The following is a 26,605-nucleotide window of genomic DNA, read 5'->3' as shown; positions in this document are numbered from 1 at the left end:
TTCACCCTTGGGAGAGCAAAGAGGCCCTGAAAAATGAAGAGGCATTTGGGCACACACTGAGGAAACACCATCATACAGTGAATTATACTGCCAAAACCAAAGATAAAAGGGGAAAAAAACCCCATAAAAACAAACCCCAAGATAAAATGAACAGGGAGAAGGAAAAATACTCAAAAGAAAAAAACAAATTTTGCTAAAATGAAGAAACATACGAGCAAAAATAAAGAGGAACAAATAGAAAATAATAATGGATAGAAATATGCATTAATTATGAAATATGGAATGAATAGGAATAAGTTAAAAATTAATAGGAAATATTGATTAATCAGGAAGCTGGGGGTCAGGAGATACAGATCTTTCTAGCCATAATCACACAATCTTGGGACCTATGGTTTTAGGGAAAATCTCTGAAGACTTCCCTGCCAAATGGCTGGTGAGCCTCATATTTCCCAGCTTATCTGCACCAAAGGTAGAGATTCTAAGACATAGCAAGTCCTGGGATTTCTCTGACCACCATTGAACAACATGACCACCAATTTCTAGCATTTAGTAGGCTCAGCTTGGAGCCTGTGAAGGACTGGAACCATGCAGTGACCACAACCTGAACAGGTTGTCAGGAGAAGATGTGGAGTCTCCCTCTAGAAGATGCGGAGTCTAGTCCTGTGCCTTGTGCTCTGGGATGGCCCTGCTGGAGTAGGGAGGCTGAACCAGATGCCCCACTGTGCTCCCTTCTAACCTGACCCATCCTGTGATCCTGTGATTGTGATTCTATTTAAAAGGGTTCTCAAAGGTGATTTGAATTCCTGCTGGGCAGCTGATCTTCCTGCTGATGCAGCCAGGAGACAACAGTGAAACTTGTGGGAGTCTCAGTGAAGATACTTGTCAGGAAGAACATGAAGTCAATGATCTGCTGGGCTCCAGGGACACTGTCAGGAAGGGCATCCCTCAGCAGCAGCTGCATTCAGTCAAAACCTGTTAAGATTACAAATTAAGGTGTGTAAAGCTGAGATTTACATTGAGGTAACGAAAACCACTGAGTTTTGCTGCAACCTGCTAGAGAGAGAGAAAGGAGCTGATGCAAAGAAAAGAACAAAAAAAGGGGGAAAGTCTGTCTCCTTAAATGCCTGTCCTTCTGTGGAAATTATGTGGTGATAGCTTGGTCTTGCTATTGCACTTTCTCTAAAAATAAACTGGGTTGTTATTTGAGCTCTTCCAAAATGCAACATGCAGAAACTGCAAGAAGAATTAGGACAGTGCAGTGAAGGAGAGAGGGTAAGGTCAGCAGACCGGCTGCGTTTGGCTCCTCAGATTACCTGCTTTGTAGAGCAAATGCTCTGGTTCATCTGACAGAGAACTTGCAAGCATCCCTGAACAGCAATAGACTGACCTTTCTGGTGAGGGTTTTCAGAACTTGAGCAAAGCTGTGAGTGCGACATAACCAGCTGGAGGATGAGGAATGAAATCAGCATTGCTATCCAGCACACCCTCCAAAAAATTATCTCAATTTTTCCAGCTTCCTCACGTTCTTTCTGAGGGGAGACCTCATCACAGTCTGCAGCTTCATTATTGTCTTGGTTTGAAAGACAAGTATCTGCTAAGAGAGGTGGAAACCTGCCTCAGAATAGAGAACGCGACCCCTCTTCCCTCCGAATTCTTATAACTTTGGAATAAAGGGCTTTCAGGAAAAGATATGGGAAAAGGAATAACAGTTCTTTACTAGTATCTATAACAGAGTAAACAAGCAACAACAAGAATAGCAACAACAAACAAAAACCACCCGGTGACAGATGTCCCTGGGCTGCCAAGCACTTTCCCATTTGGTGTAGTCACAGTCACAACCAGCAGGGGCGCTGTTGAGCTCCCAGCCGAGCAGGGCAGGTGTGATGACTCCCGAGTAGCTGCAGGTGGCACTGTGGCGCGAGGTCAGGTGTTTCTCACGTGGTTGGTAATGGCGGCCGGGCTGGAGGGCAGGGTAACGGCGCAGCAGAGAGCTCAGAACCTCCAGCTGGAGCGGCAGGAATGGCTCACCCAGGCTAGCCAGCAAAGGCGGCAGGAACTTCGCAGTTACGGCACACGCCACGGTGTGTTCTGGCGAATGGGGCGGGGGCAATGACAGCTGGGCTCCTCTGCAGCAGCTGCGAGTGCAGCTGGGGAGACACGCGCTCTGGGTGGGGAAAAGGGTGCCTTTTCTCAAACCAAAGCTCACCCTGCAATGAAGAGAAAGCAGTGCAGAGTTGGGCTTTCCGTGGTCGCAGCAAAAGGAAGGCAGCAGCTTCACCCTTCCCCCACTGGTGCCCAGCGAGCAAGTGAAGTCCCAATGGTCAGATTTCCTCCTCCCCTTACCACACCCAGCCACATCCTTTGTCTCTTACAAAAGAGCAAATGGTCCTCGAGTACCTGGTTGCTGTGGTTTCCTAGTCACAGAAATTGAGAAAATTCCACCTCCCTCAGCCTTCAGCAGTCATGAGGGGAAGAGGAGGGGCAGGCACTGATCTCTAACTCTGTGGTGACCAGGGACAGGACCTGAGGGAACGGCTGGAGCTGTGTCGGGGAGAGTTCGGGTGAATATTGGGAAAAGGATCTTTCCCCAGAGGGTGTTGGGCACTGAACATGCTCCCCAGGGCAGTGTTCACAGCCCCAAGGCTGCCAGAGCTCCAGGAGCGTTTGGACAATGCTTTCGGGGATGCACAACATGGGATTGTTGGGGTGTCTGTGCAGGGCCAGGAGCTGGATTGGGGGATCCTTTTATGTCCCTTCCAACTCAGTATATTCTATGGTTCTGTGATTCTAAATTGAACTAGTTTGCTTCTCTGAGAAGCTTATTGCAATTACTTTGGATCTGCTGTTTAGACACAACAAAGTATCGATCTTTCCGGTGTATGCTGGTGATACTCACTCTCCCAAATTTAGGTATTAGGGCTTGGACTAACGCTACAGAGCTTTGCAACAGGAATGCCTAAACCACGGGTGTGAGTCTCCTCGGCGTGCACCTAAGGATGGGATCTGTGATCCCAGGGAAAGGTGTGGGCTATGGAATGGGAAGGGGCCGCGGCAGGAGCTGGAGAGTGCGGGGGCGGAGGGAGGGTGCCGCCGGAGGGCGCCCGAGCACCGCGCACGGCCGGGAGCGCCCCGGGATAATGCCGGCAATCCGCGCTGGGAAAGGAACACCCCCGGGGCACAGATCACCCGAGCGCCCGCCTCCGCCACACAGCCCGCAGCCACAGCTCCAGCAGAAGGGATGGCGTTCGGTGCAGCCAAAGCGGTCCCAAGGCCCTGGCTCTGCTCCCTGTTCTCAGCCTGTATGTCGCACTGAGAACCAGCTTATAAACATTCCCGAAGTCACTCTTCCATGAAGGAAATCCACAGAACTGTATTCTCTAGCAGGCCCAGTTTGAGAACTGTCCACAGCACAATCTCTGTGTAGGATTTGCCTGCGTTATGCCTCTCTTCAGACCAGCACATCCTTCAGAGGAGCATTATATAGGCAGAGAAGTGCAGTGGCACAAAACTGAAGAAATTCAGCAGAGGTTTTTGCTGAGTATATTTATAAGAGCAAGAAGCAAGATCAGATCCCAAATGGCAATGGGAATGAGAAACCTGATCTAGTAGCCAAGCCACGAGTCTCTAAGCCACAGGCTTTTCAAGCTATTTTCTCACAAAGCCAAACTGAGTGACTTCAAAGTCTCTCTAAGACTTTGTCTGAAGGGCTGTCACTTCTGCAAATGGATCAAAACACACACTTATAAGAGTATAGATGTTGTCAGTGTTGGCTCCTGTTTGAATCTTGTTCCTCTAAACCACACTTGAGATGCAGCTGGGGTTTTATCACTGCAGCAAAACATGGCTGTTTCTAATGATGATACAAAAGAAATAGGTCAGAGCCGAGTCATTTGGCACTGGCTATTACAGGCAAGATTGTCACTGGTGTCACCCTTTGAAAATGGCAGTTCCGAGATCTGTGGAGGAGAGGTACTGGAGAAATACGAGGTTAGTGCCATGCTGCCAAAGGAAGATAAAAAGGGAAAAAAACCAGACCCACTGTTGTATTAAATATTTAATTTTGCATCTGCTTTAAACTGCTATTAAATGAAAGAAATTACGTTTCTGTCTTCATTTAGAATGTGTTTGGTGTTAAAGCACAAACCAGTTTCAAACTGAGGTCAGACCTCTGGGCAGCCCAGAAGAATTTCTCTGATTTTTAGACAGAAATTTAATCAGAATTTCTCTGATTTTTAGATTTATTCCATCCAGGTCGGAAATCCTGAAGGAAATACACTCAGCTATCTGACCAACTAATATTTTGGTTAATCACATTGTCTGTAAACCACAAAACTTCAGCTGAGGGGTAAAGGATGATTTCCAGTCACTTTTTGTGTTACTTTGTCTATTTTCCCAGCAGGAATTTCTAGATTGCCCAGAGAAGCTGGTGGCTGCCCCATCCCTGGAAGTGTTCAAGGCCAGACTGGACAGGGCTTGGAGCAACCAGAGATAGTGCAAGGTGTCACTGCTCATGGCAGGGGCTTGGAATCAGATAATCTTTAAGGTCCCTTCCAAGCCTGGCCATTCTGTAATTCCATGAGTTCTGCAGGACAAGACCAGTGTGGTCCCAGCTGCATGTGGATGCCAACACCTTACATTGTTCTGCCTTGGAAACTGCTGGTTTAAACTGTTCCTTGGCTCTCCTTTGCAGATGGTTACTCAGGGGTGTGATTTGGCTACCCAGACTTTTAACTGACTTGTGAGTAATGTTCTTTATCCATCTATATAAAAATATCAACGTATTGATGATATCAATGATATTACTCTAAGCAAAGCCCTGCTGCCAGTTAGTGTTAACTGAGCTGATGTAACCAGACTGAACATCATCTGTGTTCTGCAAAGGGGCAAGCCTGGTCGATCCTCTGGTCCCGCTGTGGAGGAACACAGTGCAGGGAGCTCAGGGTGCAGCTGCAGTGGAGCTGCAGGCTGAGCTCTGGAGCAGCCCGAGCTGAGACAAGAAGCTGGGGACTACCAGCCCTTCATCCAACGCAGCACCATGTGGCACCAGGCACGGGATGGGCACTCAGAGACACATCAGGAGCTGAAGCCCCTGACTTTCTTACCCTTAATCTATGAGTGTGTAATAAAAGCCCAGGGATTCCTTCGTGCTGAGCACCTCCTGGGAGGCACCAGCTCACACTGTTAGTTCTTTAGTAATTGCACCACGATTGTAGTATTTTAAGGATCTGGACACCTGAGACTCTGGTATGGGGAACCTGGAATTGAGCCAGTAAGGAAACCTGGTCCGACTGTGAATGTGGGGGAGGCAGCTGGGAACGGACTTCAGTCCCAGCTCAGGCGACTCAAAGTGGCTCCATAATGCTCAGTCAAGGAAGTTTCCTTAACACCAGCGTCATGAGATGCTGCGAAACCCAGTCTTTTAAGGTGAAAGCCTCCTAACTGCAATTGCAAAGCAAGAATACAGAACCATTCAGGGTGGAGAAGTACAACTGTTAACATCTCACTGCCACGCCCACCACTGAACCCCGTCCCTAGGCGCCACATCCACGGGGCATTTAAATGCCACCATGACCGGAGACACCAGTACTGCCTGTTTGAACGCTGGATAACCCTTTGGGGGAGGAATTTCTTCCTGATGTCCAACCCCAGCCTCCCGTAAGGCCGTTCCCTCTCGTCCTGTCGCTTATGGAGTGGAAGCGGTGCTCATTGCCCCCTACCATCAGTGAGCTGCAAGGAGCGCAAATCCGCCCCGATCCTCCTTAACTGCCGCGAGCTTACTTCGCCTCCGCCTCTGGTGACGTCAGAGCGGAACGCGAGGCGGGGCCATGACGTCTCGGCGGGGCGCGCGGCGTCGCAGTGCGGAGCGCGTGTCGTGCGCTCGCCTGCGCGCGCGTCTGCGTACATCCGCGCTCACGTGCGCGCTCCCCTGCGCCATGGTTCGTTTCGGGCTGACGGTCGTGCGGCAGTGAGTACCGCGCATCCCGCGGGCCGCGACCGCACCTCGGTCACGGGCACCGGCAGGGGGGGACTGAGCAAAAGCTCTCAGGTGGGGCAAGGAGCTCAGTAGGAACGGTGGTGTGAACATTTCTCCCGTCAAACGTTAAAGGATTGGTGTTTGTTACTCGGGGAGACTTCTTAAGGTCTACTTCCACTCCATTGACAGAGGTTTTTAGTTGACTGGACAGAGCAGCTTCAGCTTCCTGCAGCTGGCAGGAGAAAACTTTAATTTGTAGGAAAGTTGAGCTTTTTTCCTTCTTTGGCATAAGCCCCTTGGGCAGCAGGGGCGGGGCGGGATTCTGTCCTTCGGCCCGCTTGGCTGAGACCCCCCTGCAGAACTGCCTCCAGCCCTGGAGCCCAGCACAGGAAGGACATGGAGCTGCTGGAGCCAGTCCAGAGCAGGGACACCAAGGGGATCAGAGGGATGGAGCAGCTCTGCTGTGAGAAAAGGCTGAGAGAATTTGGGATTGTTCAGCCTGGAAAAGAGAAGGCTTTGGGGTGACCTCTTTGTGGCCTTCCAGTGCCTGAAGGGAGCCTACAGGAAAGATGGAGAGAGACTACTGACAAGGGCCTGGAGTGACAGAATAAGGGGGAATGGCTTCACACTGACAGAGAGGAGGTTTAGATTAGATATGAGGAGGAAATTTTTCCCTGTGAAGGTGGTGAGGTCCTGGCACAGGTTTCCCGGAGAAGCCTGTGGCTGCCCCACAGTTGACAGTTGACAGTGTCCAAGACCAGGTTGGATGGGGCTCTGAGCAACCTGGGATAGTGGAAGGTGTTCTCTGCCAATGGCAGGGGAGTTGGACCAAGATGATCTTTAAGGTCTTTTCCAACGCATATCATTCCATGACTGTGGTTTCTTCTGTTCTGACTCCTTAAGCTCTGTTTCTTCAAGGTGTGCAGCTCTGCTGCTACCCTTGATAATCTCTGAAATTGGTTCCCTGTTAAGTTCAGAGAACCAGCTCCCAACATGTGCTTGTCATGAGAGGGCTCCAGAGTGTTCCTGCAGCTTTGTTCTCTCCAGCATGGAGGTCTATTTGTTACAGATAAATTATGCTGTATTTGTGGTAAATTTAAGAAATTACTTCCCTTACTTTTATTCTAGATGGCTTTGTCTTATTAAATACTGGCAGTATGGTTGGAATTGACTACTTGAAATATTTTTTTATTGTTATAAAGTCTTTGTGTATATTATTTTGAAAAGAGTCTGTGCTGTACTGTATGGGATTTTTTACATTCAGACTCTGCTGTCTCTTGTTGGTATTTATTACAACAACGTTTTTAAAGATCAACTAAAATGACGATAATTTTTTGTTGTTATTTATGATCTTTTTCAGTGGAGAAACAAGATATAACAAAGACAAGATACTGCAAGGTTAGTAAGAGTTATTCTGGTAGCTGGTTAGAGATGGAAAATCATGGTGAAATCCTGTCACTGACTGCTCAGGTGTTATTAAGGTATAATTCTGTAAACCTTAAGAGACTTTATGTGTAATCCAGGGCATGACTTTCATAACTTTACAGAGGATTTTGTCACCCTTCACAAAATATCAACAGATGCTGATGCATTTCTGGTTTCAAAAGGAGTATTAGAAGAGTTCCTTCTTCTGCACAGAGAAAACGGTTGCCTGTAATCAAATGAAGTGGTAGCAGCACCTTTTACTAAAGACACTAGTGCATCCCATAGCACTGTGTTAAATACCACTAATATGAAGCTTGGGAAAAGGGCTTCTGGGAAAAGGAGCTGCAAAGGATGGATAAAGATCCAGTTGTGAAGGAGGCTGTTGCCTCGAGAAGGGAATCTGTTACTTGCAATAAGAACCTGCAGTAGAGCAAGGGAGAATGAAAAGTAAGGATTGTTTAAATGCTGGAATTGTTCAATCCGAGCTCTTTCTAGGAAGGCAGTCTTGATCAGACACATTTAAAACTAGATTCACTTTAGTGACTGCTGACTTGTACAGCCAGAACTGAACACTCTGAGCTGCCTGGATGTCTACTGTAGGAAAATCAAGGCTTACTGCCACAAGGAACCTAGTGGGGTTGTAGTGAACTTCCTACAGTGAAAGTTCTGAAAAAGTGAACTTTCTACAATGCTTTGTGTTGAGAGGAAGAGTTGTGCTTCCAGATTTCCCTTCCTCTGTGACATTGCCATTTACAGTTCTGGCAACATGGGATTTGTGCTCATAATGAAATGAAATGAATAAATAATATTCCACTGCTTTACTTTCTTAAAAATATCAATGATGTCTTCTGAATTCCTCACTCCTTGGGTCAAATGGCATGCAGTGGTTACCTGTCCCCTCTCCAGTGTAGAGAGAACATAGCTTCTTTTTTTGAGCAAGCCTCTTTTGTTTTGAGGAGTCTAAGGCCTGCTACCAGCACAGTGGGGTCAGAGGTCTCATATGTCTGAATTATGGATGAGGTGCTTAGAACGCAGGTTCTGGATTTCTGGTGTCCTGTCTTTTGCTGTTGGATTGTGCATTTTCTGGATGAAACTAGGTTTTTTTATTTTGTTCTGAATCTGACGGGAATTTCAGTCTCTCTGCTTTGGCTTCCTGCAGAACAAGAATAGGTGAAAGGTGTGGATTATTACATGTTCATCTCTCTGCCACAGTTCTGGATTCTCCTGCAGACTCTGAGCTGTGACAGGAGCACACCTGTTTCACTCATGTTGGGTTTTCAGAGCTTCTCTCTACATTGTCTTAGAGCTCTGTGACCAGTTATTCTCACAGACTTTCTGGCTGGAAACACTTTTTGGGGAGGTTTGCTGCTTTCCAGCTGGGTTTGTTCCAGCTTGCATGAGCGTTACTGTCAGTGTGTGAGGTGGAGAGGAAGAGGCCACAACAGTTTATGTTTGTATCTCATTCTCTCAGTTGTATCGTCCTCTTTCTTATTTACAATTAACACATCAGTTTATAAAGTTTCAGCTGTGAGATATGTCTTGCAGGAAGCCAGCCAGTGACCCTTCTAAAAATGGCCATATTTATTAAATGTAGGTCTCTGTTTATGTTTAAATTTGTCATAGGCATAGATTAATGTAAATATAATTGATAATGATCCTTCTGTCTTCTTAGACTTTTCTCCTTTTTATCATTAAATTTGTGTGACTCAATTTGGGGAAGACAGAAGAGCAGTGACTTTTCCTAGTGCTTGGCTTTACTAAAGGAGAAAGATTTTACTATGACTGGGCAGTTTCTTTATTGCTGACAGGCATGGTCAGCTGCTAAATGATCTAAAATTTGCATGTCTTAATGTTGTGGGGTTGTTATTTTGTAGGTCAAGGAGTGGATGAGCCACTCTCTGCAACTGGTTTCAGGCAAGCAGATGCTGCTGGTTTGTTTCTCAGTAATGTGAAGTTTACCCATGTCTTTTCAAGTGACCTCCTTCGAGCTAAGCAGGTAAGTGCTTCTTGAGACAACAGCTGGCTTCCAAATTTAGCATTTATTTGCTGTGGGTGATGCATAAATAATACAGTGACAGAGCCAAAAGCTATCTCATTCCTGGACGTGTCTCATTCCTGGAAGTGTCCAAGGCCAGGTTGGACAGGGCTCTGAGCAGCCTGGTATAGTGGAAGATGTCCCTGCCCATGGCAGAGGCGGGACTGGATGATCTCTACAGTTCCTTCCCACGCAAACCATTTCATGATTCCATTATTTGCCATTGTCAGGGTTTGACTTTGATTAAATGCTAGGCACTTCGACTCTTTTTTGCTCCAAAAAACCCTGTAAAAACACATACTAACTTCATGAGTTAAGTGAGATAGGACATTGGTAGAAGGGCGCACAGAAGAAAGAGCAGACAGGCTTTAAACTTAAAGTTGCAAATGCAAGACAAAAATAAACTTTTTATACACTAGTTTGTTCACTTACTTTCTCTTTCTTACTAACTCATTTTTATTCACTCTTTTTTTTTTAACTAACAAGCTCGGGTAGGGTGGCAGGGTATAGGGTATTTTTTTAGTCTACAGAGCAGGTCTATAAATTTATTCGTCACTACAGTTTTTTTACTACAAATATTTTTTATCTTTTTTTTTTTTAGACAGTTTTTTTGCTCTTCTTTCTTCTTAAGAAGCAGTCTTTTTGCTCACTTTCTTTTTTTTTTTCAAACTAACAACACGGCAGGGGTAGGGTGAGGGGTTTGTTTTTTGGTCAGTCTATCAGGGAGAGGGGTTTTTTACTTAGCCATGGGGTCCCTCCCACGAGAGACAGTTTTCTGGGAACTTCTTTGGCGTGGGTTTAATTGTACGAGCAACATCCCGCCCGAATTCTGCTGCAACATCAGTTTTTTTGTCTATAAGGTGCTGTGCAGACTCTCCCGAGCTGAGGCCAGGCTGTTTTTATTTCAGGAGCAAGGCTTTTCTCTCCCTTGCAAGGCTTTTTCAGTTTTAACTTTTTTGACGAGACTCTAACTGGATTGCAGCTTTTTTTAGACATTCACCTGCTCCTCTGGCATGGGCTGTGGGTAGAATTTTTGCATTTTTGTGGATTCCGTGGGCTGCAGGGGGACTTCTTGCTCTCTTATGGCTTCTAGCACAGCTAGCAGAGGGTTTTCAGCTCCGGCGCCTAGAGCACCTCCTCCCCCACCTTCTTCACTGACCTTGGTGTCTCCATGCTGTTCTCCCTTCACATATTTTTACCTCCACCTCCTCCTCTAACTACAAAGAAGTGCGTGCCTACCTTGTTTTGATTTCTTAAATATGTTTTCACAGAGGCATAACCAGCACCTCTAATTGGCCCAAACTTGGCTGGCAGCATGTCCATTACTCTCAGTACCATCAGAGATTGGCTCTGCTGGACTTGATGTAAAAACTTCCAGAACTTTTCCTCAGGACACACAGGAGCCATCTTTGTGCTGCTCCCCACTCCTCAGACACCTCCCCAGGCCTACCACAACAGCTTCTGAGGGGTCCAAATCTCTCCTAGATGTTAAAAAATACTTCACTGATGTTTTGGGCCAATCAAAACCACCACAATTTTATATGTGTATTGGTTTATGCTAAAGGAGTAATGGGGACTTCAAGGCATCACACACAGAAATTAGTTTTTCTTTGAACAGACAAATCAGGTTGGCTGTGACATTGTTGTACTGTCTCATGCACTGTGGCTGTGTGCTGTGTTCTGAGGAATGCAGACCAACACAGGCAAGATCAAGTTTTACTGTGAAGTTAGCATAAGGATCATTAAATGTGCAGAGATGCTCAATTTTGTGAGGGACGTCACATCTCTCGCCTTGATGCAGTAAAGATACACTGTTGATTAAATAAAGAGGAAAAAATGTTAATTACTGAGTGGGATTTCATGTGACTTTGTGTGCAGAATTATGAAATACTTAAAATTAGGGAGCCAAAACTTTTAAAGTTAGAGATCAGCTGTTCTAGGAAGGTAATGTCTCCTGTGTGGGCCTGTCTTTGTTTCTCTCTTCTACTGATTCTGTGGTTTCAGGAGACATGTGGAGGGTTGAAACTACTAAGCCATTCTTGCTTGCTTGCTTTTTGCACAGTTGTTTAGCAAAAAGTCCATGAAGCTGTGCTGTAAACCAGATCAACAACATGTAGTATAAATCTCCCTTTTTTTCCTTAAAACACTCACCATTAACATTGTTCATCAGTTTTACAGCATAATTCCAGAAACTGATGTAGCAGCACAACTTAAGCAGAAAACAAAAGAGACAAGGAAGGAAGAGTGCAATAGTTGGATATTTTAAAAATGCAGGATAGCTGCCCAGCAGGTCACTTCATTCACATGTGTGAATGGCAGTGATGATATTTTAAGACACTAAGAGTGCTTACTAACTTTTATAAAATGGTCTGTGCTGTGTGCCTGCCTTATGGGAATTGGTTTGGGATTTATTTTCTTATATAAGAGAGACAGCCATTACCCTGAGAAGCATTTGCACTCTCATAATGTGAAAGACCTGAATTTTTCCTTTGCGTGCAGGAAATGTGTTTTGCCATTTGTTTGTCAAGTTGTCCAGGCATTGGGAAAGCTTTCCCAGACATATAAGGCTGAAGTTTCCATGTGGCTGGAACTACCTTTCTTGGCAGCTGCAAGTCTGTGAAGGGCCTGTTACTATGCTGTCACTTCACAGCTCAACTGTCAGAGGAGTGTACAAGTTCTGTTGCAAAAGAGGAAATTCCGGCATATAATCATACAAATAACTATGCTGTGCATATACACAATGAAGTGGATTCAACCCTATCTTTATTTCTACATTATTCTTTGGCAAAAGGTTAAAGTTCCAACATAAAGTTTGTCCTGAGGAATATGTGAAATGTGCCAATAGTGCAACAAAGCTGTTTATTTGTGCCAGAATCCAAGGAGCATTTTCAAAAGGAGTTATTTAAATGTCAGTTTGTTTGGGTGTGGATGTTTGCAGAGTCCAAACTGTCAATGAAGCCAGTGCAGCCTTCACACTTGGGTGCATGTAAGAACCAGGAGCAGGTCAGCTGTCCACTAGTTCCCAAGAACGACAAGGAGATACCAGAGAGGATCCAGTGGAGGCCACAGAGATGATGAAGGGCTGGAGCATCTATCTCTCTTATGAGGAGGGACTAAGGGAGCTGGGCCTGGTTAGTCTGGAGAAGACTGAGAGGGGATCTCATTAATGCATATAAATATCTCCAAGGGGTGTCAGAAGATGGTGCCAGGCTCTTTCCAGCGGTGCCCAGCCACAGGATGAGGAGCAATGAACACAAACCAAAACACAAAAAATTCCACTTCAACGTGAGGAAGAACTTCTGTACACTGAGGCTGGCAGAGTCCTGGAGCAGCTGCCCTGGGAGGGCCTGGAGTCTCCCTCTCGGGACGCTCCAAGCCCACCTGGACACATTGCTGTGTCAGCTGCTCCAGGTGATCCTGCCTTGGTGGAGGGACTGGACTGGGTGATCTCCAGAGGTCCCTTCCAGCCCTAAGGGTTGGCTGTGGCAGCCGGAGAGCTGTCAGACAGATGTTTTTTCAGTTGGATTAACCGAGCATTTTGGGGAACAGAGCTGTGAGTCTGGCCCATGTACTACATGTAAAGAATTTGGGGACATTATTGCTCTGTGTTCTACTCAAGAGAGGATGTGGCTCTTATTCCGGTAAACCCTGCTGCCCACCTCTCATAGGTGCTAAGTGTCTTCAGCTGCCCTGGACTTTGAATTGGGAAGGAACTGCCAGAAGATTGCAGTCTTTATTTCTTTATTTTTTCATGTCCTGGCCTGGACCATCTATCCAATTCTGACATACTGGTAGTTGAAAAACTTTGTTTTGTTCATGTGGGTTGTGAGGTGCTGCTGATGAGATTCACCTCGGCTGTGGTGGTGTAAGATGGTCTATGTTCTGTCCCATTGATATAACTGTATACTCACTTTTTAGACTGCTGCTGCAATTCTAGGAAAAAACAAGCTTTGCAGAGATTTGGAAATCAAGTATGACGCAAGACTGCGAGAGAGAGTAAGTGCCAAAAGAAATTGTTACCAAATATTGAAAAATTTGAAAATGTAACTTACTGCTGATGGGTATCTTGGCTTATTGAATAGTGGATTTAACAGTGGAGAGCATTGATTGATGTGCTTTTAATCATTGAAAACTGAACTATTCACATCAGGGACAATAAATTGTTTGAAGAATGGTGAAGCAGAGCCAAAATTTAGTGATGAGCATTGTAACTGTGATTCTTTAATGATTTAAATAAGGTAAGATTCAATGTTTAAGGAGCAGCACATGATTGTAGCATTTCCTAATCTTTTTTTTTCTCAGAAATTCCAGTTCTTCCTCTGAAATAAGCAAGGCCTTAATGTTTGCTTTTAATCGGAAGGGTACTTGTGTGGCTCTGTTTCTTTTTTTTAAGCCTTTTTCAAAAATTCTGAATTGAAAATGGATCCATCCTCTCATGTGGAGACTTCACAGGTCTGTAGAGAAAATACTGGTTTCTTATATGTGAGCAATAATTCCCTGTAACCTTTCTGCAAGTGAAAAGTAAATGGAGTTTATCCTTTTGTAAAAGGCTACATACAGGAGCACTTGCACTGTGACCTCAATCACAAAGAGACTTGAATTTTTTGCGCTGGGGATGAGTGTCAGTGGAGGAAGAAATCTCAAGTCAAAGATCAGGCTGAAGGTCCTATTTTGAATGTCAGTGCTTTAAATGAAATGCTGCTCTTAATGTATTTCTCCACCGAGCATACATATATATATATATATATATATATACACATATATATATGCTATTTAAAAGAATGTGTATAAAGATATTTCCTTGCTCAAAACTGTGATAAAATGTAAAAGATAGCTAAGCCTTGAGAATCCAAGAAAGCAAAGCTGCGAAGAGCTGTTTGCACCCTCTGGAAGGCTGCAGGAGACCTGACACATCCTGCCAAACCCCCTTTTTTTCTTACAGAAATATGGTGTTGCAGAAGGGAGGCCTTTGGCTGACCTCAAGGCTATGGCAAAGGATGCTGGGGAGCAATGTCCTTCATTCACACCTTCTGGAGGAGAAACACTGGATGAAGTATGGTATTTATTTATTTATTGCCCTGCTTTCTAGGCATTTTTATCTTTACAATTGCAGCTATTGGAAGCTTCCTACTGAGAGCTCAGTCCAACCAGAGATATTTTCTAAGGTAAAACCACTGCTTGGCCTGACAACAGTGGCTGCCAAGTGGGGAATCTCTTTGTAACTAAAATACTGATTTTGTGATGGACTCCTCATGAAGCTCTCGCTCACAGGAGGATGATGGCAATTACTCTCTGGTGGGCAGAGGAGTTTTTACAGCAGTCAGTAACTTCAGAGCCTCGTCTGTGATAAATTTGTGTCTTTTAACTGAAGTAGTTCTATGTCAGAGTTCTGAAAGGTAAAATCTGTGCTTGCTTCACAGTGATCTCTGTTCTTCACAGTGTTCCCTTCTGGCCTTTCCCTGCAGGTGAGAGAACGTGCAAGGGATTTTTTTGAATTTCTGTGCCAGCTGGCTGTTGAATTGGAGCAGAAGGAGCACAGCAAGCCTGGTGCACCAGGCAGGAGCTCAGGAACATCTGGAGAACACTTTGTTTTCCCTTGGACAAACCACTGCAGTGAGGCGGAGCTGAGCTCTGACGGCAGCAGATCTTCCACAATATTAGATGCCAATATTTTGGTGGTGAGTCATGGAGCCTACATGAGGAACTGGATTGGCTATTTTGTTTCAGATCTCAGCTGTACCTTACCAACAAATTTAACCAAGTCCCAGCTGTCTTCTGTCAGTCCCAATACAGGAGTCAGTCATTTCATTATAAAACTTGAAAACAGGAATTTGTTAAAACCTGAAATCACATGTGTCTGTCTGAACCAGGACTCTCACTTAGTGGATGTGGGAGCTGAATGTGTAGCTTCAAAAGTGTTCTAAGAGTTTCTGTGGGAGGAAAGTGGGTTTAGATCGCTGTCTTGCTAAACTTGGGAAAAGTATCTGTGGTAATTACTGAGATTGACTGGATTTTGCACTTCAGTGCTGACACTGAAGTGCAAAAAGAGAGACATGCAACTGCTTGCTATCTTAAAAAATAGAATTTGCATGGTCTAATGCCCAGTATAAGTTGGCAGTAGCAAAATAAAACAACTATTCTCTGTTCTCAGAAATGTAATACTTCCAGTCACTTGCATATCTGCTCCTACAGCACATATTTTAAATGACTCTTTTGCATTACTCCATAATTATTTTGGTTACCTCCAAGTGTAAGAGTTGGGGAGGAGAGAGGAGTGGTACCTCAAAGATGAGCTATACTGTATTCTTGTTTTGCTACAAAATGCTATATTGTAATATGAAACACACATGTTGTCTTAAAATAAAATTTTGAATGCTATAGTATAACCTGGGAATGAGCATTGCCCAGCGGGAAAGGTTTGTGCAGAGCCAGGGGATGTGACTCTGACACTGAGTATCTGTGAGACTCTGGGCAAGTCTCCTTTGAATTTGTAGAGTGGGAATGATGATAAACCTACCTCACCAGGAGTATTTCCTAAGAAATTGTTCAGGTTGTTGAGATCTCTGTGGAAGAGCACTGTACACGAAGCATTTATTTTTAGCTGTAAGCAGGATGAGAAACCTCATGTGCACATAGTAATGGTCTCCTTTCTGAAAAAGGATCTTTCTCTCTGGGGTGAGTTGAACTTGACTGGAATTCTTCTGTCAGCTGCAGTCGCGCACTTGGTTCTATGAATATTTTTGCCTAGAGCAAGGCAAGTTTGATTGTTTGGCCATTGTTGATGTTAATACTGCATTCTTTCCCCTCTGGGGTATTTATTGTGTTACAGTGTGAGCTTATCTGGTTTCTGTTATTTAAAATACTAACTTTTTTTTTCCTTATTTGCATATTTTAAGCCTGTTTTAAAAAAAATTAGAGGCTCCTGAATAGAATTCCCATTTCATCTGTATTTCTTTTGAGGTAAAAATCTTTTTTAATATTGCCCTGTGAAGCTTTGCTCAGATCACATAACTTCCTCCTTTTTTTTCCTGAAAAACCCCAGGCTGGCCTTTTACTGTGAAAAAGACTTCTAGGGCAGATGTTTAAAAGTGTCCTGAGCTCTTTTTTGCAAATTAAAGAATTCATTCTCAATATACGGAAGGAAATAAGCTGTGTTCACAGGAAGACTTGTGGACAAAACTTGTTTAAAAATGTCCACAGCTCTTTTTCACAAATAAAATAATAATTCATTCTCAATATACTGAAAGAAATAAGTCTTCACAGGAAGCTAAAATGGGAATATGGACTTTTGCATGGAGTCCTCAAGCTCTGTGTGAAATGCATCTTCCTTGAGGGCTCCTCAATACTAAATCGATGGTGACAGCCAATGAAGACAGAAAAGCTTTAATTATGACTTCTAACAGAGTTAATGGTAAAGAGTAGGGCAGGAGTTCATTCTGAATTTGTCTGTCCCAGGTAGTGCCTGTTTATTTCAAGAAGGCCTGTTACATAGCAGGGAATTCTCCTGTCAGTGCTTTAGACTGCTGGGATTCCCTGGAATTGCCATGTCTTGAATTTAGTCAGTCATTCTACTAATTCTTGTAGCCAGAGTAATGGAATTGAAAATGCAGGATGAGTGGAGATGTGACACATTTTTCTCCTTAAGTCTGTCATTTTGTCTGTTATTTCAAAACACACTAGTAATTGGTGTGCTTCTCACTTTAAAAGGCTTATTTTTCTTTCTTGCCTGCTCTCAAGCAGGTAATTAATATTTTGTTATTGCTGATGGTGCCAATAACTTAGGAGAGCATCTATTTTTTTGTTAAATGCTTTGTCACTGCTTGGGTAGCACCCTTCCCAGAGGGATTTTGGACTCTTGCTTTATAATACGCTTTACCTCCTTTTTCTTTATTTATAGGTTGTTAAAATTTAGACCCATCCTAAGAAACCTGTTTTTGTGATTATTTTCTTTAAGTTATTATTACCAAATTCTTTCCTCTTCTAACTCTCACACAGGGCAAGCAGATGGTACCGTGGTGCCTAACAAGGAAAAATACCAAAGGGTGAAACCACTCACGTTTTCTAAATAGCTCCTGTGTTAATGAAGTAACATTTTTCAGTGAAAATGAGTCAGAATCTCCCAATTCAGACTTTGTAAAACACACTAAAATGGTGCAAACACATCTGCCAGTGGCCAAAGGAGTACAAAGCAGTGACAAGTGTCATGCAGTAGTCCAAATGTTCTTTTTCCCTCTGTATCTGCACTTGACATTGCTGGATGTCAGCCTAGGTGAGCTTATAGCCTGCCCTAAAATAGTCGCACTTGTTATTTTTCCTTCGTTATGTCAGATATCAAGTTCCCTCTGCATTAAAAAGTCACTTATTTTGGGGTCTTCTAAAGATAATCCTAAAAGCTGTTTGCTTTAGGTCTGTGTGTAGTACTCCTCTTTCTAAGTTTTTACATTGACACTGAGACTAAATCTTTTTTTGGTCAAGTGACTCTTGTGCTTTTGTACAGAAAATTGGTACAGTTTATTGGGATCACTGGAAGGGAGAGCTGCACCAGTAGATGTGTCTGTTAGGAATAGAAACAACATAAATATTTGAGGGATTACTCAGTAGTGGCAATGGATGCTGTCTCCACCAACATCATCTCCTCACAGGGCTGCCTCACCTCGAGCAGCTATTGGGCAGAGAGCTATGGTAGTACCACAATTTCCTTCCTCTAATGCAAAGATATTTTCTCTGTTCCCACAGTTCTCTGTTGAAAAAACATTTCCAGACATAGCCCTGCCTTTGCAATAGGAAGAGTTTGGAGTTTTTTTCCTTTTTTCTTTTTCTCCTTTTTTTTTTTTTCTTTGCATTTAGAACAGAATTTAAATCAGATGCATTCTCTGTTGAAGCTTTTGGCTGCCTCAGATCCACAGCCCACATGCCCAGACTTAAACTATGTCAGATTTCCCCCAGATGTATCCTGCTTTTGAGGGCTTTGGCCATGAGCCTGAGGTTTTTGGATCTGTATAATCCCAGGTAAATGGCAGCTTCCTGGACACAAATCAACTACACAGTGAGTGAGCTGTTTTTCTGGCATCCACAAAAATGGTGGAGCCAGTGTGAGGGGTCTGTGTGTGTGTGGTGACTTCCGTGCTGTTCAGGATGGTCTCCTGTGTGACTGAGATGGATCTGGTGTCATTTGCAAACAGCTCTGGGGCTCCTGGGGTGAAGGGACCCAGTGTGGAAATGGATTACTTCCCTGAGTGCCAGAGGCTGGCAGCAGGGCTCCTGAGGGCACAGAGGGTATAGCACAGGAGGGATAAAACCTGGGAATCTTGAGTAACCAAAGGAATGCACCTGAGGTCCAGGCAGAACTCCTTTCGGGGCATAACCGGGTGTAATGTTCTTTCCTTCTGATGCCCAGTTGGGTGGTCTAGCCATAGCTGAATGGGAGAAGGGTGGTGCACCAAACTTGACTGTAGTAAGTCCTGCTTATGTTTTGGAAGAGCTGGTCATTGAAAAGTGAGTTTACTTGAGTTCGAAACTGAGGTAAAAAAAGGAGATTTGATTTCAAAAGGGCAGGAATCACAAAATTAGTTTTGGAATCATACAATATTCTGAATTGGAAGGGACCCACAAAGATCATTGAGTCCAGCTCCTGATTTCTGACTCAAGACAGTCCGAAGAATCGCACATCTTAATTCTACTTCTCCAAAGAAATTTAAATAATGGTTAATGCAACAAATTCTGAAGGAGAATGTAACTACACGCAAAAGAGGTAAATGAAACCTGGAATCTAATAAATAAATAAATGAGTTTTTACCTTAAGTAATTCCCACTAGACTAAATGGGTAGTTCCTTAAAGAAGAAGCTAATGTATAGGCAAGGGAAAAATGCAATATGGTCTAGGTGAATTTTAGTTGAATGCTTAATGCCACAGTAGAAACCATCAGCTTAGCTGGAAAAGATAAATGTTGCTTAGGAGAAGAAAAAGTTAAAGTAGGTGTGCAAGGAATTAGTGAGCTTAGAAGTAGTAATGTCCAAGGTCGAGCACTGAGCTGGAGTAAAGCTGCTATTTAAGTTCCTCAGGGGGCAATTTTTTGATAATGACTTGGAATAAAAATACAGGAATGTGGAAGTATTAGTGAGAAAGCATCATCAATAACTATGTGGGGCAGAGGAGGAAATGATGAACTTCCAATCTGACTAGTGCTTGAGTCTTCATAGGATGGGTCAGGCTGGAAGGGATCACAGTGGGGGCATCAGGTGCCACCTCCCTGCTCCAGCAGGGCCATCCCAGAGCACATGGCACAGGATTGTGTCCAGGTGGTTCTGGAATATCCCCAGTGAGGAGACTCCACAGCCTCTCTGGACAATCCGTTCCGGGCTCAGTCACTGCACAGGATAGAAGTTCTGCCTTGTGTCCAGGTGGAACTTCCTGGGCATCAGTTCCTGACTGTTCCTCTGGTGTCATTGCTGGGCCCCTGGAGCAGAGCCTGGCCCTGCTCAGAGCCCTCTCTGTAGACTTTTAATTTACTAAGTATCTTTTACCCTGAGATCTTTAAACCACGATCACAAATAATTCCCAGCAGGACTGAACTGACAAACTGGAAAAAACTGATCACTGGAAAACAGTGTTTTTCCATTGTTTGCAGAAGACGTTTCCCAATAGAGGTGAAAAATCCCTTCATGGTGAGTCTAGACCTACTAAGACACTGATTTCCCATCACCTTTCCCAGAACTTTTATATTTGTGGTGCATGAAACACCCAGGAAGCTGCAACCTGTGAGGCTGGAAGTCACCGGGGACAGCAGCACACAACCATTTTTGGATACTGCTACTACCTTTTATTTGTTCACTCAAGTATTTCTGGAATGGGGAGCTTGAACAGACAATGCAGAATCCACCATTTGGAGAGAAGGGAAAAGTTTATTGGTACTTCTACAAAAGGAAATAGTCTCTGTAATACATTATAAATATTTATAAATATTCTGCAGGATTTAAGACCCACTCAAATAAATAAATAAATATTGTGACATAAATAAGTAATGCTTCCTTACTAGCTGGTGATTGCCAGCACCTCCATTGAAGAATAAATTCTTTTACATTTTGATACAGTTGCTTATAGTTACAAATATGGGTTTTTTTAATGGAAAATCCACTATGTATTCAGTCTTAGCTTGCTTGTCCCCTGGCTACTGATAGAATGAACAACCCTACTTATCCTGTTCTAATTTAGGAACATAGAGATGGTCTAGAAATTTAACCCTTCCAACATTTCCCATCAAAATTTAATGTGGACAGAGCTTTTAATGATTCCAGTTTTTGTATGTCAGTTGTGTCAGACTCCTAGCTCTGTGGAGGTTCCAGCAATTAATGCAAAATGCAAACTCTACTGGTGTACTTGAAATCCAAAGTTCTCAAGGAGCAAAAGCCAAGAATAATGGTAAAGGAATCAAGTAAAGTTATCAAATGAAAACAAATAAAATCACACCTCTCCACTGTACAGATACCAAGTTAAAAAGTCTTGCTGTATTTTGAATAAGCAAGAAAAAGCAGAACAGTCTGCCTGCCTGCAATTCCCTTAATTCTTTAGAATCACTCCTTTCCTTCAGAAATTATCCAAACTGTTACGAGTTTAGAAAAACAAATTCTAAGAGATGGGACTCTTGGCCTAATCCTGATGACTTGGCTTGTCCTGTCCTCTTAAGTATTTATATGAATTAGGATTCTTTCCATGGAGGAAAACTATTCTAAGAGTAGAATCAGGACCTATGACTTTTCCAACATAATGAGTTAGATGTTGTAGATAAAGAGATGTCATGTATATATACATATTTGGGGGGCGGGGGGGGAAGGGATTATTTTAAATGCTGTCAGCCAGACAGAGCCTGTGCTAAATCCAGAAAAAAGTTAATGTAAGCAAGAAACACAGGGGGGTCTTATTTTGATTTTGTTGCATTGATGTAACTCCAGTGGCTTGAGTGAATTACTTCATGAGAAAGGAAAAAAGAACAGGACCAGCATCCAGCCTAATGTTTTTGTGTGTTGCTATGAGCACACTGAGGAGAAATGTGCCACTTCAAATTGTTGTCAGGCTGATAAATACTCTAAATAAACAGAGCAGAAAAATCTGTGTCTTGACATGCAAAAAACACAAAATAAAAACCTCTTCTCAAATCTCTGTCACACTGGATTTTTGTGCTGCTTATCAGGGCCTTACTCCTGATTTCTGCAGAGTTCATCAAGAATAACTTTTTCAAAGTGAACCTATTCAAAGTATAAACTAATCTAGGAAAAGGTTTTGTCAGCATTAGAGATCTGATTAATTTCACTTCTTCAAGTATAAAGCATCTGATACCTGCTTAGAACTCAATACAAACATGGATGCTAATTGAATAGTCCTTTTCTAAATACAAACCTAATTTTCATTCATTAGATGAGAGTCCTCATTATAGTGTAAATATTAATAGTTTTTTACTTATAATTTTACTACATAATTTTTAAAATTTTTCCCCTGGATTAGTTCAGCATTATGCAAAACCAACCATTCTGTTTAACACGCTATTGATTATTATTAATCCTGGTACTTCTCTCTGGGTTAGAAATATGCAAAACTAATTATCTTTATTTCCATATTGTGATGCTACAATGTAGAACTGTGATAGAGAAGCACTTGAGAGAGAGAGTGAGAGTCTCCTCTATTTTTCAAAATCTCAGCTTGGATTCAGTGTGAGAAGTTGCTCTTTTTCCACAGGACCCTTTGATCCTGCCTGTTGTCCTGTCACTTCCTCCAGTTTTCCATGTGTGCTGCTCCTCTGACAGCAGAGTGGTCATTTTTTTTGACACATATGGGTGAAGAGAGAATGAAGTTACAACTTAAAAGCTAAAACCAAAGAATCAGAATGCTTTGGGTTGGGAAAAGACCTTAAAGATCATCCAGTTCCACACGCCTGCCATGGGCAGGGACATTTCCACTATCCCAGGTTGCTCAGAGCCTCATCCAACCCAGCCTCGGACAGTTCCAGGGATGGGGCAGCCACAGCTTCTGTGGGTAACCTGTGCCAGTGCCTCCCCATCCCCACAGGGAACAATTTCTTCCTAATATCCAATCTAAACCTACTGTCTATCAGAATGAAGACATTGCCTCTTGTCCTGTCACTCCAGTTCCTGATGAAGAGCCGCTCTCCTTGTAGTCCCCTCAAATACTGGACATGTGACATATATAGTAATTTTTATATAATAAAACAGCACGCCACCTGACAGTTTGTCTGCTGTGCTTGGACAGGATATTCTAGTAAGAGGATTCCACATCTCTGCTGGAATCTCAGATGCTCCAGGTCTGTACATCAGTGACATAACATCAGTTTCCCATTTAATTCAAGGGATTTCTTTTTTTTTTTTTTTTTTCTCATTGATGCAAACTTAAGGTGATTCAGACCCTAAAAGGTTTGGTTTGTGTTACTCTTTTCCAAAATGGATCTTCCTTCTAATAGAGCCCCAGTTAGAAAAGTCCAGCTTGTACTTACAGATGACAGTTTACTGACAAAACAAGATTGGAAACTAAGGAATTTTTCCCAATATCTCCCAGGTTTCTAAGAGCGACTTTAGCATTCAGGCTGAGTGTGACAGACAGTTCCTTTGCCCCTGTCTTCACCTGGCAAGCGCCAGGGCTGCAATTATCTCGTGATGTAGAAGCGGGGGCTTGGGTACCTCCTGGCCTCCATCATAGCGTGGGGATCGTCAGGATTCACCACGTCGTTCTGGTTGATTCTCATGGGTTCCTTGGGCATGTGGGAAAAGTCTGCTGGCTGCCGCAGTGGGGAGCTGAACACTGGGGTCTTCCTCTGCGGGACCAGGATCTGGTGAGGATCCACTGGATCGACATCTGCACTCCTGGTGTTTCTGTGGGGCTCAGGGGTGTTGAATCGAAACAGAGGGATCTCATTCCTCCTGGACAAAAACTGGGAGTATGGTGGTGGATTCATACCAGGGGAGAAGGCCTGTTTAACTCTCCCTAAGCTCACCAGGAAGTGGTGTTTGGGGGATTGGTACACATCGTACCCGTTTTCCAGCGTCCTGTGGTTGAACACGCAGTCCTCCTGGCTGAAGTAATGCTGAGGGAAAACAATAGGACACCTGTGAGCAGAGTGATCTGGTGAATTATAAACAATGGTTAAAGAGGGAAAGAGAAATGAGATACTGCAGCAGGTGTTTTTCTAGTCTCCCAGGTCTGTATGTGATCCAAATGTAGATCTGAGTTGCATGTCTATGCTTGCAGCAGAGGAATTTTAATGATAAACCCTGTTTTCTCCCAGGGGGTCCCAATGCATGGCTCTGTGCTGCAGCAGGAATTCAGGTTGGTCCCTCACTGGATCTCATTTTTTATCCTCATTTATGCATGCAGGATCTCAGGTTATTTTTGTCAGCTCTACAACTCAATACAATCAAAGAAGAGGGGGAAGTTTTACCTAAGTGTCGGATCCTTTCTTACATTTGCCCCCTCCACCTGCAGCTACCCAGGCTTGCCCTGACTGGGGAAATGGGCACCACAACAGCAGAATGCACTGGCTATTCAGCCTCAAGCCTTAGGGAAGGACACTCACCGAGCCAAATATATTTCCTTTCATGTCCATACACAGGTAGCGTCCACTCTTCACACCTGTGATTATTACTGAGCCAGCACCCTCAGACTTGATCATTAGGGCACCTGTTCAGAACAACAAAAACATCTAATCCAAGATCCAGTTCGACAGTGCATTTACAGATCCACAGGTGCTCTGGCTGGAATTGACCTCTGGGAGTCCAAACCAACCTCCCTCATGACCTGGGACTGTTGCCCACTCTTAATCAGGTTCACCGTGGCTTTGGAAATCTCTCAGAATGGAGAGCACCTCCTTGGGTGCCCTGTTCCAATGTGGCACTAACCTCCCAAAGACATCTTTTTATTTCCTCTGAAGTCCCAAAGCGTGGTCTGAGGACACTGCCCCTCAGTTCTGCCATTGCCCACATCCAGGTGGAGTTTGTCATCCTTATCTCTGTGACTGCCCTGTGGTATTTTATCAGTGGTGCCCAGCAGTAACACCAGAGGAAGGGGCAGGAACTGATGCCTAGGAAGTTCCACCTGGACATGAGGCAGAACTTCTGTCCTGTGCAGTGACCGAGCCCGGAACAGATTGTGCAGGGAGGGTGTGCAGTCTCCTCACTGGGGATATTCCAGAGCTGTCTGGACACAATCCTGTGCCATGTGCTCTGGGATTGCCCTGCTGGAGCAGGGAGGCAGGACCAAGGTGACCCCCTGTGGTCCCTTCCAACCTCAACCAGTCTGTGATTCTGTGATTACATTACCCTTAACTCCTTTTTGCTGGACTAAAACCACAAGCGTTTCCCAACAGATCACAATCAAAGCCCCCTGGAAACCCTCTGCCAGACCAGCTCCACCTTCTCCTCATCAAACTTGAACTGGGGTTGCTGTAGTGCTCCAAGAGCAATGCCACTGGTGCCAGGTTAAGTGGGAATAACAACTTTCCTTGATCTGCTCCTTGCGTTTGAGTCAGTGCCTGTTCTCGTGTCCCACCCAGGAGATCATGACACCCAGGAGATCATGACACCTAGACCATGCCACCCTGGTGCAAGCTCGGTGCTTCCCAGTGTCTGGTGGCTCAGGGGCAGCAAAACCCTCCTTCTCATAATCCCTTTTGCTGTCTGATTTCCGCCCTTCCTGCTCCACCATTTCAAACCCTGCTGTACTTGTTTCATGGCAGATATGGGAAAATGTGGTACTTGCTGTCTGTTGTTCTCTAAAATCCCACACTGGTTCTTGACCAACATACTTAAAATAAGTTTTATAAAATCTGTAAATACAGAGTAAGAATAACAAGACAGTGCCACCACTCCTGTGAGTGTTTCATTATCAATTCCTCCAAAAACGAGCCGAATATGATCCTTTTTTCTCATTCATTCAACTATAACTTTTAAAAAAATCTTAATTTACTTATGTAAAAGCTTCATTACCTAGCCTTAGATTTTTAACTGAGTGTATAAAATAGATATACTACTACTTCAACTACTACTACTACCAATAACTACTTGATTTTAGGGTGCATAGCTACTTGTGATTTGAGTGCTGCTAAGAGAGAAGTGCTTTTGAAATAAAATAACACTGTCTTAAAACCCCCTACATTTGACTGCTAACTAAAGGGTTTGGGCCATTTAGCAAAGGAAGAAGAACAGTAAACTATTCTATGTTTAAATAGAATAGTAGAATATATAATAAAATAAACTGTGAATACACAATTTTAGTTTAGTAGGGAATAGTTACTTCTCATGAGCCCCAAAAGCTCAACACTTCTTTTATGCCAGTCTGGTCTTTCATAGTTTTCCCCTTTTTAACTGACCTTTGCATGCCCATGTTCTGTCCACACTGAAACTTAAGTTTTATTCGTGTTCAGCCCTCTACTCCAAAATACAGATTTTATGGGTGACATCAGTTTTGCAGCACTGCTCTGGTGAGTTCCCTCAGTGCAGTTCTTTTGGTAGCACTGTCAGTGGTAGCACCATCAGTTATTTGAGGAATGTCATCACCAACTTCTAACAGGAACTTCCACAAGAAACTGTGGGTAAAATCATGAAGTGAAGGATAATTCAGGTGGTTTTTCCTTGCAGAGTATTACAGGAACCATAGGACTTCAGTTGTCCTAGGCAAGGAATGAAATTCCCCATTCACTAGATTTCTTTGGAGTGATTTTATTTGTTAAATAAAAGGGCAATTATAATGATGGGTATTTTCTGTTTCATAGCTGTGCTCCTCTGCCTGCCTAATGAGAAGAGGGAATTTTCCATAGGTAATGAGGAAGTAAAAAATCTTTTTGTCCCTCCCTTGCTCCCATGGAGGTCCTTAGGAAGCCACTTACTGTAGATGGTTTGGTGAGGAGCACCATCGATGTAGCCGTCAGCATTGATTTGGAGGTGGAAGCTGCTCCTCTCTGTGTCAGTGTAGAGGTGCATCAGGTGGTCTCCATTGCCCCAGCTGGCACTCAGCAGTGGAGAGGAGTTGGGAAAGGCGAGGGAAGCCTTGACGCTGCAGAGCAGCAGGAGCAGGGAGCTGCAGGGAATGCCCTGGGGATTGGCTTGCCACTCCATGGTGGGTCAGCGTCTGCTCCTTGCTTTTCCTCGTGCCTGGAGTGTGAATCCTCAGA

The 26,605-nt window shown here is 43.8% G+C and overlaps 2 protein-coding genes and 1 long non-coding RNA gene across 3 annotated transcripts; 2 read left to right on the top strand and 1 right to left on the bottom strand.

Moving 5' to 3' along the window:
• Window positions 1-1,903: 1,903 nt before the first annotated feature.
• LOC146442948 (uncharacterized) lies at window positions 1,904-4,113 on the top strand. Its single transcript, XR_014849513.1, has 2 exons — window positions 1,904-2,081; window positions 2,911-4,113. It is a non-coding gene; the product is annotated as an uncharacterized LOC146442948 (long non-coding RNA).
• A 1,695-nt stretch (window positions 4,114-5,808) lies between these two features.
• On the top strand, window positions 5,809-16,366 carry TIGAR (TP53 induced glycolysis regulatory phosphatase). The gene is made up of 6 exons (XM_085049804.1): window positions 5,809-5,965; window positions 7,335-7,372; window positions 9,274-9,395; window positions 13,353-13,430; window positions 14,377-14,487; window positions 14,900-16,366. The coding sequence occupies exons 1-6, from the start codon at window positions 5,826-5,828 to the stop codon at window positions 15,356-15,358; spliced, it is 948 nt and encodes a 315-aa protein (XP_084905930.1). The 5' UTR covers window positions 5,809-5,825; the 3' UTR covers window positions 15,359-16,366.
• A 3,950-nt stretch (window positions 16,367-20,316) lies between these two features.
• Window positions 20,317-26,601, bottom strand: FGF23 (fibroblast growth factor 23). Its single transcript, XM_085049805.1, has 3 exons — window positions 26,321-26,601; window positions 24,014-24,117; window positions 20,317-23,524 (listed from the first exon to the last, which is right to left on the bottom strand). Exons 1-3 carry the CDS (start codon window positions 26,547-26,549, stop codon window positions 23,087-23,089), a joined length of 771 nt encoding a protein of 256 aa, XP_084905931.1. The 5' UTR covers window positions 26,550-26,601; the 3' UTR covers window positions 20,317-23,086.
• Between the last annotated feature and the right edge of the window lie 4 nt (window positions 26,602-26,605).

Source organism: Lichenostomus cassidix, chromosome 1Ab (assembly GCF_008360975.1).
Source record: "Lichenostomus cassidix isolate B80296 chromosome 1Ab, HeHo_3.0, whole genome shotgun sequence".
NCBI classification, from domain to species: domain Eukaryota; kingdom Metazoa; phylum Chordata; class Aves; order Passeriformes; family Meliphagidae; genus Lichenostomus; species Lichenostomus cassidix.
The sequence above is the reverse complement of the archived record's forward strand: the minus strand, read 5'-3'. Positions and strand labels throughout refer to the sequence as shown.

What these genes read in the sequence shown, in the direction of transcription:
- TIGAR (XM_085049804.1), top strand. Translation starts at nt 5,826, where the DNA reads ATGACGTCTCGGCGGGGCGCGCGGCGTCGCAGTGCGGAGCGCGTGTCG. An exon ending in GGGCTGACGGTCGTGCGGCA is followed by an intron (nt 5,966 to 7,334) that starts GTGAGTACCGCG and finishes GATCTTTTTCAG; the next exon opens with TGGAGAAACAAGATATAACA. An exon ending in ACGCAAGACTGCGAGAGAGA is followed by an intron (nt 13,431 to 14,376) that starts GTAAGTGCCAAA and finishes TTTTTCTTACAG; the next exon opens with AAATATGGTGTTGCAGAAGG.
- FGF23 (XM_085049805.1), bottom strand. Translation starts at nt 26,549, where the DNA reads ATGGAGTGGCAAGCCAATCCCCAGGGCATTCCCTGCAGCTCCCTGCTC. An exon ending in TCCTCACCAAACCATCTACA is followed by an intron (nt 24,118 to 26,320) that starts GTAAGTGGCTTC and finishes TGTTCTGAACAG; the next exon opens with GTGCCCTAATGATCAAGTCT. An exon ending in AAGGAAATATATTTGGCTCG is followed by an intron (nt 23,525 to 24,013) that starts GTGAGTGTCCTT and finishes GTTTTCCCTCAG; the next exon opens with CATTACTTCAGCCAGGAGGA.